General features: G+C 36.1%; 1 protein-coding gene across 1 annotated transcript; it reads left to right on the top strand.

The window, feature by feature from the left end:
- The first annotated feature begins 961 nt into the window (after positions 1 to 961).
- On the top strand, positions 962 to 7,878 carry LOC132096081 (low affinity immunoglobulin gamma Fc region receptor II-like). The gene is made up of 6 exons (XM_059501222.1): positions 962 to 1,018; positions 1,051 to 1,185; positions 3,386 to 3,566; positions 6,348 to 6,383; positions 7,179 to 7,421; positions 7,544 to 7,878. Exons 1-6 carry the CDS (start codon positions 962 to 964, stop codon positions 7,876 to 7,878), a joined length of 987 nt encoding a protein of 328 aa, XP_059357205.1.
- The last annotated feature ends 5,839 nt before the right edge of the window (positions 7,879 to 13,717 follow it).

Genomic DNA, 13,717 nt, shown 5'->3' on the forward strand with positions numbered 1-13,717 from the left:
ATGGTGTCCTTCCTCCCCACATGTGAAACAGTGTTTACAGTCTTGTCTGTCTTGTTCCACGCAGCTTGGACAACCATAGGGTTTTCCACGTTTAGATTGTGTCCTATTTTGACTGTACTGGCGCCCCTTGTGAGTCAGCTGTTGTTGGTTTTGTTTTTGCATGGTCTCAACCAGTCTAGTGAGCTCCTCTACTTTGGTCGTGAGGTCTCTCAGAGGATCTGGTTTTGTTTGTTTTACCTCTACACTCTCTGACTTTGTGCTAGGTGTCTTTACCATATCAGACTCGAGCTGTGCGCTGTGTGCATTTGTTACAGTCTGTCGGCGGGATGAACCAAGTCTTTTCATTCTCTCTATTTCTTCACTAGTGATTTTCATCACATGACGCAGAATCATCTCATCAGTGACCCCACTGTTTGTCAACAAAGGTTTGAGCTCTCTGCGTATGTCAGTGTGTTTGTGTCCAAAGCCTTGGTACACGGTATGTAGGAAAACATCTTGCACTGTAGCTGTAGAATATTTAATGTTAGTGTCAGCCATTCGTGCTTTAAGCAAATCAGCATTCGATGTGTCAGGTACATTTAACATTGTAACTGAGCCTGAATCTGGTTCGGCAATACCACTAGGCAATGTAGTACTGACTAAAGTAGGTGTGTGTCAACTCTGCAGGTGAGTGTCTGTGTGGATTTCAGGGTGTGTTTGGGTAGTAACAGAACCCCCAGAAAAATCAACAAGATCATCAAGCTTATCACCACTCTGCCTAGTATGTAACTCAGAATCACCCTTTACATTTAGAAATGACATAACATCACGACATTTTACTATCTCATCAATAGTATATTTTAACATCAGCAACTGAACCATTCCCTCATCCTCTGTTTCAAGTAACTGCTTACTGTACATGAACGAGTTGATGTGCTTGTAGCATTCCTCCTGATCTCTCTCCACAAGCTCTGACTGGTCCATGTCTGACACTGGATTCACCGCTCTGGCGACCCGAAGAAGCTCTTCAGCTGTCAAGGTGAGTAGGCTCTTCCTAATGTCCCACACTAGGCTCTTCCTCCCACCACTCGACATGATGGCTCTTCGTCTCCCTCACAGCTGGCAACACAGTTCAGTGATGGTGCAGTCGGCTCTGAATCGCAGCCCTCCACTCGTCCACGTTTGCAGTCCCCAAGGCTGGACAGCGTTAGTTGCTGGTCAGCGTTGTCATCACTCGGCTCCCTTTCCAATAGGTGGTACCGAAGGATCCCGGACGAGCCCCCAAGAATCTGTAGCGGGTCCCAGCTAGGTCTCCGCTGGCAGATATATAGATAATCCTCTGATAGGAGTGCTCTGGAAATATTAGAAATATTACAGAGAAATCAGTGACACAGGACAACAGTTGCTCATTCTCCATTCACTTGGATTATATTTATTTTCAACTTCATTTTAACTTTGTATCTGCAATCATGAATTATTTTCTGTTATTTTGTTCTGCTTTACATTGAAGCACAGGTTATATCCACATTTGGATTACATGAAGTAATATAATCTTCAACTGTCTGTTTTCACATAAATGTATCCTCACATATTTTTCCAAACATGAACTTAAAGTTTGTATGAAACCAAAAACAAACGCTTTCCCTTTAAATCCCATGTTTGGTCTAGCATCAATCATGTCTAAACTTCTTCATTTAAACACCTGTAATCTTTGTCCTCTTATCAGAAGAGTATTTTTGTAAATAATTGTACATTTTATAAGTGTTCACTTTATACAACAGAATAATTCTCATTAGCAGTTAAGCTGTATTACATTTACACTATAAGAACACAGACTTCAATAATAAACATATCTGCCTCATAACTTGGCACTCAGTTCTATAAACTAAATCTGTATCATTGTAATATTACCGTGTGTGTGCCCTTAAACAAGGCCACAGCCATAACTGGTCTTACGCTGTACATTCACATTAACTTTTTACCCTTTTAACATTGTACTACACACATTGCTGTTTTCCACACACACTGAAATAACTCACAAATGCCCCGGAGCCGTAAGGTACAAATAAAATAAACAATCTGCGGATGTCGGCCGCCATTTTCTCACCTGCGTACTGTCAAACTTAACTGTTTACACATTTGACATACTTTTAGCTTACAGAGCACACATTACTGGGGATTCCTATTAGCTTATAAACATTTGTAGTCACATACAAGATGTGTAACTAACCTGGAAATATTAGAAATATTACAGAGAAATCAGTGACGCAGGACAACAGTTGCTCATTCTCCATTCACTTGGATTATGAGCTCATCTTGCTCTTCGCTAAATGACCCAGTGTGACGCTACTCATGGTTACTGCCACCCAGTGTCCATTTTATGGAATACATGTTATTATGTGCTTTTTCCGTAATATCTCATTAATATTTAATTATACCAGTCAAAATAAAATAAAATATTATTTCAATAAAAGGAAAGGAAACAAAAAGTAATAATCTCAACTAGGGATGGGACGGTATGAAAATTTAATATCACGATTATAGTGACTAAAATTATCACGATTATCAATATTATCACGGTTTTGTTGAAACGAGATGAAAGTGTTCAAAAATAGTTGATGCTCACACTGAAAACATTTCAGCACGTTTTATATTTAATAATCAACAAACAACTAATAAAACAAGCAACTCTATGCACTTAATTTAAAGAAAGATTAAATTCTGTGGCATTTCTTTCCTTACAATGAAAAGTGTAGAAGCATAGAAAAGCATAGAAAAGTCACTGACTTTCGCCATTCCTTCTCGAAAAAAAACAAAAAAAACATTGTGCGCTGCGCTTGCGTCAGACTGTTGCTGGCTGGACATGATTTAATAGTGAGTTATTAAAACCGCGATAATCAAACACGGTTTTAATGATAATTAATTTTTAAACGATATTACTAACCTTCAGCACATTTTATCACGGTTATCAATAAAACCGGTTATCGTCCCATCCCTAATCTCAACAAAACTTATTTTGTGAGTGTCACACACACAGCAAGTTTCAGTTCAGTTGCATGGAGAACTGAGAAGACAGAAGGTAAATGAAATGTTGGTGGGTCTGAAGAAACAGCAATCTGTTTTCACCCGGAGCAGAGAGGCCAGTGATGCTGCAGTGAAAGCCAGGTACCTAATTGCTACCGAAATAGCATTAGCATCAAAGCCGTACTATGAGGGGGAGTTCGTCAAAAATTGCATGTTGAAGGCTGCCGAAATTGTATGTCCTGAGAAGCGACAAGCTTTTGCCAATATTAGCTTGAAGAGAAATACCGTGGCAGACAGGATTTCGGGAACTATCGGCAGATTTGGACAGCCAACTGAAACGCAAAGTGGAGTCATTTCTGACATTTTCTGTTGCAATTGCAAGTGTCGCCAACTGGCCATATTCATTCGTGGAGTTGACGAGACTTTAACTGTCACAGAGGAGTTTCTTGAGTTGGTGCCTATGACCGACACCACAACTGCTGAGGACATTTTCTCCTCGGTCGTTGGAGCGCTGGATAGAGTCGGGGTGGACTGGTCTCGCGCCGTAAGCCTGGCTACAGATGGTGCGCCGTCAATGATTGGAAAAAAGGCAGGTGTTGTGACAAAGTTCAGAGAGAAAGTACAAGCCGCAAATGGAGGGGGTGATTTTTGGACATTTCATTGTATTTTGCATCAGGAGGCATTATGCTGCAAGTCGTTAAAAATGGATCACGTCATGGAGGTGGTTGTCCGAACTGTTAATTTCATTCGAGCCAGAGGTTTCAATCATTGTCAGTTTGACAGCCTTCTCAGTGACTTTAACATTACCCATGGTCTGCCATACCACAGTGAAGTAAGATGGTTTAGCAGAGGTGCTGTGCTGAAGCGCTTCTTTGATCTACAGGAGGAAATCGGACATTTCATGGAGGGAAAAGGTAAACCTGTTAAGGAATTACAGTGCCCACTATGGCTGCAGGACCTTGCATTTATGGTTGATATTACAGAGCACTTGAATAATCTGAACAAAATGTTGCAAGGCCGCAAAAAAATTATAACGCAGTATTATGACAGCATACGTACATTCAAGTTAGATGCAGATGGCAAGCGGTGACCCTGCTCATTTTCCCTGTCTAAGAGATGTGTGCGCAGCAAGCATTAATCCTGACGTAAGATGGTACAAAGACAAGATTTCAGGGTTACTGAGGGAGTTTGAGAAACGATTTCAGGTCTTTAGCGAACTCGAGACAGAATTCGCAGTTGCCTGATGCCTGTTGACATGCAACTTGAAATAATTGATTTGAAGTGTGATGTAGAATTGAAGGACAAATTTGCCTCTGTGGGCTTGGACACATTTTATCAGTATCTCCTGCCAGGCTATCCCAAATTAACAGCACTGGCTGCAAAAATGTTGTGCATGTTTGGGACTACATACCTTTGTGAGCTAATTTTCTCAGTAATGAACATTAATAAAACGAAAATGCGCTCAAAGCTCACACATAAGCACTTAAATGAGATTCTAAAAGTGACTGCTACTCAGGACATGATGCCTGATATTGATGCACTTGTGCAGGCTAAAAGATGCCAACGTTCAGGGGCAAATTGATAAAGTAAATTTGTTTACTTAAAAAAAAAAAAAAATTCCAAAAAACCATACATACTTATGTATAAATTTGCACATTTTACAAATATTATATTATAAAAGATTTTAAGTGTGTGAAGTCAATTCATGTGTTCAGAATTGCTTCCCAGAATTGGAAAATGGATTTTAAATAATTTTTGATTTATGTTAAACTGCAGGACAGTGTTTTTAAGTTCCACAAAACTGTGACTAAATGTTTTGCGACATTGTACACTAACTGTGATCAGTTTTTATGCATAATGCACTTAAATAAATGTTAAACTGAGTAATAGTGTTGTTGAAATTGCACATACTACTTAGGTTGTTCATAATATATTTTGTTAAAGGACAATTCATTTAATATAAATATTTTTATAATTTACTTCTTTGCACTAGTACAATGAAAAAAGTGGACTTATTGTTAGTTCTATGTAATTTTGCTATGAGTTTACTGGTCTGGCCCCCTTGAAATCAGAATAACCTGTATGCGGCCCCCAGACCAAAATGAGTTTGACCCCCCTGCACTAAATGAAATCATTTGTTAATAAGTGGGAAGTCGTGTCCTAGTGGTTAGAGAGTTTGACTCCTAACCCTAGGGTTGTGGGTTTGAGTCTAGGGCCGGCAATACCACGACTGAGGTGCCCTTGACCAAGGCACTGCTCCCCGGGTGCCGCAGCATAAATGGCTGCCCACTGCTCCGGGTGTGTGTTCACTGCTGTGTGTGTGCACTTTGGATGGGTTAAATGCAGAGCATGAAGTATGGGTCACCATACTTGGCTGAATGTCATGTCATTCAATAATAATCTTCAATTTTCTCAAGAATTGTAAGAAAAGACAGGATGACACATTTTACGGGGGAGACATATTCTTCTTTATTTGTTTGTAGGAAGTGTTAAGATTGGGTATAAAACAGCCAGTGTGTTTGACTGTGTATCATTAATAGATCAGTATGGAGCTCAGTCTACTTCCTCTAATGCTCTGTGAGTATAATTTTCTTATTTTGTGTAAAAATGTGGTGAATCAGTGTTCATCTGTATTTCATCGTCTCATGTACAGTATTTAATGTTTTCATTCATGCCGCTATTAATCTTAGTATCTAATCCAGTTCATGATATCTGTGTGTGAAAGTGAATTATACTCATGTGCTGCATGTATCTCAGACAGATCAGTGTATTTATTATTTATCATGTTCTGAATTGTTTTCTTCAGTAGACCTTCACCAGCAGCTAGTTCATCTTTATTTTCACTTGTGGTGTGATGTGGTGACATGAAGTACTGATGAAGTAATGATATTCAATCTCTCTGTTATTTCAGTTGTGTGATGACAGCACCACACTGATATTCTTAGTTATGCACACAGATGTTGTCTTTATTCTTTTACCTTCATCATTCTGGTCATTCTTGAATTCCTCCATTTTTGATAGATCTGAAAGGATAGAGATAGATTTTAGATGATTTGATAGAATAGAGATGATAGAAAGAGTTGAGCTGATCAATTCTGCTCATTATCAATATACAATTGATCTAAAATCTGTTGAATCAAAAACCCATTGACACTGCTTGTAGATTGCTATTTTGAATTATTCTATAATAGAGTTTATTTCTCTCTCAAATTTCAGTGTAAACTATTGAAATGGAGATGTTTTCTTGTGAAATTCCTTACAAAAGTTTTTAAATATATTCATGTAGTTCATTTAGAAGCAACTAAATCTAATAATTAATCAATAATTGTCTTTTCACTTTTCAGTGCTGATTTCAAACATTCATCCTGTACACACTCAAGGTGATTTATTTCTTCAAATATTCACACATATTATGCATATGCATTATAATACTAAATATAATAACATGTTAAGAGGGACTTTTTATTTACATATTTAATTTTACTACTTCATTATACTGTTATATTATTACTACTTTATATTGCACCATTCCTGTACAAAGACAAGAAATAAACACTGATACATGTGTAGATTATTGTGACTTATTTAGATGTTTCACCATAACTTCTGTTTGTTCTGTTCTTACAGACGCACTTAAACCTCGTCTGACTGTTAAGAATAAACGATCACAGATATTCAGAGGAGATACTGTCGAACTCGAATGTGAACTCAAGGGGTATGATTGGAAATACACATTTCAGTGTGGAGATAAACAACACAACTCTAGATTGGATGAGTTCAAGATCACTGTAGAGCTCACACAGTCATGCAAGTGTAAAGTCTGTAGAGACTCATTCTGCTCTGAATGGAGTAATGATGTGACTTTGACTGTTTCAGGTGAGTGATCATCACTGATACACGTCAGGATCTTATTCAGATGCATAAACAATTTATTGACTCCAACTGTATTTTATTATCAGCCAAATGTCCATATGGCAGTAGCATATATAATATAATTCACACTATGTGGTTAATGTGTTGTATTGAGATTAAGCAGACACAATTAACATTCAGTCTGTTTAAAATGCAGCATCTGCAGTAGAAACAACCCAGTCTCAGTATAAATAACAGAAATCATAAGATGTGATAGATGATGACTCATAAAGTAGTCATGGTGTATCATGAATTATTTACAGGCAAGCCCAAATTAACTGTAAAGCCCCAGAGTTCAGTGTTCACTGGAGACACAGTTACTCTGATCTGTGATGAAGGACGGTCAACTGGACAGAAAATTTACTGGCTCAAAAACTTTAAGAGAATAAAAGCTGGTTCTGCAACAGAAACACTGAGAGAAGTGAGAGTCTCTGATAGAGGAAGATATGCGTGTACTGTAGATAGAAAGACCACACAAAGCCAAGGAGTCATGCTAACAGTAAGAGGTCAGTGCTGTTTTTACAGGACAATCAGATTTAGAGTTTACAATAATATTATGAAGATTAATGTCCTCCAATCACAATATCATGTGCTGTCAGTTAAAGTAACTTCAGTTTGTTTTGCACAGAGAGACCCAAGCCTGTAGTGCGTGTCCAGCCGGATGGACGTGTGTCCAGAGGACAGACAGTCACTCTCTCGTGTGACATACAGCAGACAGACGTCATCAGCTGGAGCTACAGCTGGAATAAAGATGATTCAGAGATTCATGTCAGTCAGTCTCAGGAATACCGAATCAGTTCTGTTGATGAATCTCACACAGGTAATTACAGCTGCACTGGAAGAGAAACAGGAGGATCACGATACTCACACACCAGTGATAAAGTTACACTCACCGTATCAGGTGAGAGTCTTTATATCTGTTCACATCATTCTGACAACATGAGCAGAAATGTCTGTAAATAAGAAACCTTAACCAACATGTTTAATGTTTAATATAATGTGCATTGATTCATGCTCTGCTACTTACCTACTGTATGTCATTTGTAGTAAATCTGCAGATAAATAACTTAAACTAAAGGTATTTTAATAAATAAATGTGTTTACTTCAGGCTAAATCATGTCACAATCAAATTCCAAAAAAGAAAAAAGAAAAACTGCTGAGATGTCTTTTGAAGTTGTTTGTTGTATCATAGTACAGTAAAATAAATGAATGTATAATAAGATAATTGTGAAATAAATGTATGAGTCACTCTTATCATCTGTTAGGAAAGGAGAGCTATGGGACGGTTTACTCCAAGCTGAAGATTTAAGGTGAAGTAAACTAAAAACTATGCAAAATAAGCCATGTTTTATACTGAATTAATTTGTATAATTCCAGGTTCTGTTGCTGGATCTATATGATGAATACTCAACTTTTATCAATAATGGAATTTACAAATGTACCAAAAGTTGGTGAATTGGATGTATTATCCTTATTATTAATCATATTGTTTAAATTATTAATCATATTGTTTAATAAATTATTAATCATAGCATGCATATATTCATGATCCATGATATTTTAAAACAAGGTTTGTGTCCCCACAACACATGATTCTTCTAACCGCTGATACAGTACCACTGGGTTCAGATGCATTTTTCTTACATAACTGTTACATTATGTATTACAGAATAATGCATATTATAAGAGAATAGAAATAGGCCTACGTTCATGCATTAATCTTTCCTCTCACTGTCCAATACATATCATCTTGGTGATGATTTGGTTGTTTCATCCATATTTACAATCTATATGCACAATGCAAATCATTGTTTGATAATCTTCCATCTTCTTTATTAACTGTGTGTTTGTCCTCTTGCTTTCATACCTGTTGTACTTTAATCATGCAAGTTAATAAAACGTTTTCTTCCATGCAAGTTGTAAGAACTAAATAAACTACTATATCACTTGTGAAGTGAAACCAACTGAACACTACATCTTTAAATTTTCTCTAAATGGCATTTTTTATATATACATTTCAAAAGTCTTATTCTGTTCACCAAAGATAAATGTGAATTCCCTGTTTGTGCTGCCAGTAAAAACCACATCAGTTATATCCAGAAATCGTTAATCATATGCCCTTCGTCAGCTAAATACTGTACATTACAATCTAGATTCTAGCACTTTCCACAAAGTTGTGGAAAGTTGTGGAAGTTTCTAATGAATCTGAAGACCTACTTTGGTTCAGGTGTGTTTAATCAGAGTTGAGCTAAACTCAGTATAGTAGTGCTCCAGGAACAGGTTTGGACACCCCTGCCTTAAATGAAATAGAATGCAGTCAACATATAACAAATGATGAAAATAACTACTTTGCAATTGCCTTTATTTTAGAAAAATAAAACTGTTTAGTATTACATTATAATTTACATCTTCATTCCTGACTAAAGAGTTGTCAACCCAGAGAGAGTGTGTAATACAACAGACAGTTACGTTCAGAACAGCGTATCATCACTATTTCTTCAGTATGTATGCTGTGCACAGTATGCTATTTCTTTCTCTTTTTTTTTTTTTTGACAAAATGTGCAACTACATGATACATGAGATAAAGAATGCTACAGTCATGTAAACTGCACTCAACTTGACTCTTCATTTCCAGTGTAAAGAATGAACTAGAGACTATGTGTGCTGTGATTTTTAACCACATACATTTTTTTTAAACAAAATGGTTTAAAAATGCAAAATGACACTATTTTCAGAGATGACAACTCAACATGCTACACAATGAGGTCACAGGACAACAACATGGGACTGTTTGAAATGTACAGCATTGCACTTTTAAAAGTAAAGATTATTTATTGCTATTGATGGTTCATGAAGAATCTTTCCATTTCACAAAATGTTCTAGAGGTTCTTCATATTATTAAAATATTACTATGACAATATATATATATATATATATATATATATATATATATATATATATATATATAACCAAAAATAGTTTTTGATCCTCAAGACCATAGTCACTGGTGAAAACACAAACTTTACATTAAATAGCAGTTTTTTTTCTTTCTCACAAAGGTCTTAAATCTCCACTGAAGTGACTTCTCTGACATGTACGTGTTTGTACTTGTGAACACTCTTCTTTTGGCAATACTACAATGAAACCCATAAACAAACCCAATAAAACCAACACCAGTGGTGACAATGATCCAAGTGTTGAGTTTCGACGGAGAGTGCAAATCTCTTCCTGAAGCCAAAGAAGTGACATTTAAAAATCACAATGACATTTATCCATCTAATAACTTCCTTCAAGAAAGATTTAATTGGGAGAACCATTCATGTAGGTTATGTGAGAAAGACATTGAAACTGTAGATGTTTTTCCAATGTGAACTTGTACAGACTTTTTGGCTGGAATTTCAAAACTGGCTTCATTCCAAACATACATTAATACACTCTTTGACTGTGGTCTCAATTAAGGTTGGAGTATTGTTGAAGGAAAATATCCTAGAATTTTTGATAACTTAATTATTTTGTGCAACTACTATATTCATAGATGTAAGTATTTAAAGGTTAAACCCCACTTCAGCGGATTAAAGAATGAACTAAAGATATTTGCAAAGTCTCTTCATTACAGGAACGCCAAGAAACACATATGCTTGTTTTCGCTGTTAGAATAAGACCCTCGTCCTTCTTTTGCTTTCCCTTTTTATTCTGTTTTATCTTGGCAGTATCAACACTAATAATATGTGTTCAGTTGTTGAAATGTGCCGTAAATGTTTGTAATTGAAATTGATACCTTAATAAATGAAAACCATTGGCCAGACACACTGATCTATATATGGTGTATATATGATTTATAGATTAGTGGCCAGACATCAACATTGCTCGAGATAGAAAAGAAATCTAGAAGTCCGCCGTGTTTATTAATCCATTTGTACATAATATCACGCAAGCCCTGTGCGTTTTACTTACACTGCACCATACAACAGCGTCCGTTTGTCATTTTAGCGATGATGAGATAAAATTACCTGAGTTTAATTTTGAAGAACTCACGGCGACGCCATCTTGATGTTTTCAAGTGAAGGTGATGTATTTCCTGTTCGACAGTGGAGCTCAACTCGCCCATGGTCTGCAGCCAGACCCTTCTCAGTTTAGGTCTCTATTTATCAATAATCAAAAACAAATGACAACTATTTTTTGAGGATACAAACGTCTCTTAACACGGTTGGTCACACTAGCTGTTCTTAAGTTAGTCAAAAGTTGTATTTTTTTTACATTAGTTAATGCACTGTGAAGTGATCGAACAAGAACAAACAACGAACAGCTGTATTTTTTATCAACTAACAAAGTTAAATAAATACTGTATCAAATGTATTGCCTATATTTAATATTAGTTAAAACATCAGTGTCAACAAATGAAACCTTATTGTAAAGTGCTACCCTAGAAAAATTGATTTTGCCTGATAGAGAAAAATATATAGTTGACAAAACCACTAAATTATCAAATTTAAAAAGAGTCAGAAGAGTTTAGTAACCTTATGTTACCTGACATTAACCAATTAACCTGCAGCTTCACACGTTTCTCTGCTTTATTGATACAAACCCCCGATTAAAGCTCAAACTCAGCACCTGATCGCATATATCAAAAGAGGCTTTTTTGTTTGTTTGTTTGTTTGTTTGTTTGTTTATATTTAACTGATGAAAAAAACTAGTTAACTTGCCACGGTGTGCAAGCATTAACAAATGGAAGCAGATCATTTATTTATATGTATTTTCCATATGTACATTATTGTTATCAAATTAAACACATTACATGATTAGACCAAATTAAGGATAAATGTTGTTTTGGATTAATTCTGATTCTAGTTACAGAGATCATCATGTCATTTCTGTATTTAAGGCCCACATCATCACCAAAGACTGGATAAAAACAGGTCAGCACCCACAGCGACTGTCAGACGCCTGAAACCGGAAGACTGTCATCCAATTGTACTTGATGTTGCAATACAATATAGTCCCACAATAGCAACGCTTTCCCACATACTTTGCTATTCTAATTGTGCTTATGTCCGTATTAGTAGCAGTGGGTGGCAATTTATTTAAGTTTTATACCATCACCGTGATAACATAGTCATTCGCAAGCCTACAAGCTGAACCACTGTAGTGAAACCATCCTTACATTTTCATGGGACTGACAAACCTGGTATTGATTTAAAAGTGAAAAATATCAGAAAGATCTCAGTTGTAAAGACCCCCTCTAATATTATCACACAAAGGCCCTCATACACACAGATGACAACAGCAGATGATAAATCACTCACACTGACCCCCAGTCACTTACACATCTCACATTCTCCTTTTGCACTGATGAATTCATGGCCATGGACCAGACATGATTCAGTTACCCAAAACAGATGGTTGCAAAATCATTCAGAAATTTAAGCAACGTTTGTGGCTTCATAACTTCCCTTTTTCCACATTCTGAGTCCACATCATTTAGTCAAAATTACCTTATTTGAGCAGTCTGACGATAGGTTTAAAACGATCCGCTTAAAGTAATGATTTAGATCCAGCACTAAAATACATCCCTTCTCATTCAGTCTGATGTAGTTTTGCATCCCTTGCTAACAAATCATCAGTATAAAGTCCATGAACATGAGTTGTGTATGTTCTTATAATTACAGTTTTTTTCGATTGCTAAACGACAGTGGGCACAACTGGAGTCACATGGGCATAACTCTAACTACAGTCTGCACTGCAGCAGTTCCTGTGGACCAAACTCTAGTTCGTTTTTCATTGCTTGAACACGGTTTTCAAAACTCTACACACTTATCCCATGACTTTAACCACAACACTGTGGATTTACAGCACTTTGTTCAAATGCTAACACACTGCTGTCAGAACTGTGAAGCACACATTCAAAACAGAATAGATTTCAAACACTGCTGATTGCAATTTCAGGATTAGCCCTGTAAATTATTTGTTTGAATTACAGTATGTACTTTTAGTTTCTACCTTTTTTTTCTCATTACTGTAATTCCGTAAATTACTGCAGACTATTGAAGCAAACTACTAATTTTCATTTACCTTAAAGAATTGTTATGTTTTAAAAATTTTAATACAGTTTTTTACAGACGCTAGGACACATTTCTCAATACTTAGGTCACTTTTGCAAAACTCTTCACACAGTTCTCCTAACCAACTTTCAGCTTGGCAAAGCAGTTCATTTCACATTCAAAATGCACTACAACTACCAAAACACTTTATTCAGGTCTCAAAACAACTCATTCTTCCAGAACACTAGCAAAGGTTGACAGCCGACAAACACAGTTTGTCAGCCACAAAACAATGACCTAAAAAACACTAACAACATGTAGCATTATACAATGATTTCTTGTGTAAAACAAGGACACATCTCGGTTTATAATTCACTGCAATATATGTTACTGGAATGAATCAGACATGATGCAGAATTCGTCAATATTTTATGACGTTTATTTATTTTTATTTTTTTGCACTGAGTAATTCCAAAATAGAGGAATTTGTATACACACCATCCACTGATACAGATATAATAGTAATGCTAATCTACTAAATGTCCAGTTGTTTTTATAGCATTTAATTTTAAGATTTAAAATATATTTCATTCAAATATTACTGTAGAAATGTAGCAAATTGCTGTCTTATTCAGTTTTGTATTATGCTGTTGTTCTGAACATAAGTTTAACAGTTTTGAAAACAGTATGTAAGCATGTGCAAATTGGCCTGTGCATACAAAGTGTTTTGGCAGTTGTTGTGTCTGAGTGAGAAAATAATTC

This window comes from Carassius carassius, chromosome 2, assembly GCF_963082965.1.
Source record: "Carassius carassius chromosome 2, fCarCar2.1, whole genome shotgun sequence".
Taxonomy (NCBI): domain Eukaryota; kingdom Metazoa; phylum Chordata; class Actinopteri; order Cypriniformes; family Cyprinidae; genus Carassius; species Carassius carassius.

Bases quoted from the DNA above. Each gene is read 5' to 3' on its own strand.
- LOC132096081 (XM_059501222.1), top strand. From the start codon at position 962: ATGTCTGACACTGGATTCACCGCTCTGGCGACCCGAAGAAGCTCTTCA. The intron at 1,186-3,385 runs GTTAGTTGCTGG...TGCAATTGCAAG, and splicing joins AGTCCCCAAGGCTGGACAGC to TGTCGCCAACTGGCCATATT. The intron at 3,567-6,347 runs GTGCGCCGTCAA...TTCACTTTTCAG, and splicing joins CGTAAGCCTGGCTACAGATG to TGCTGATTTCAAACATTCAT.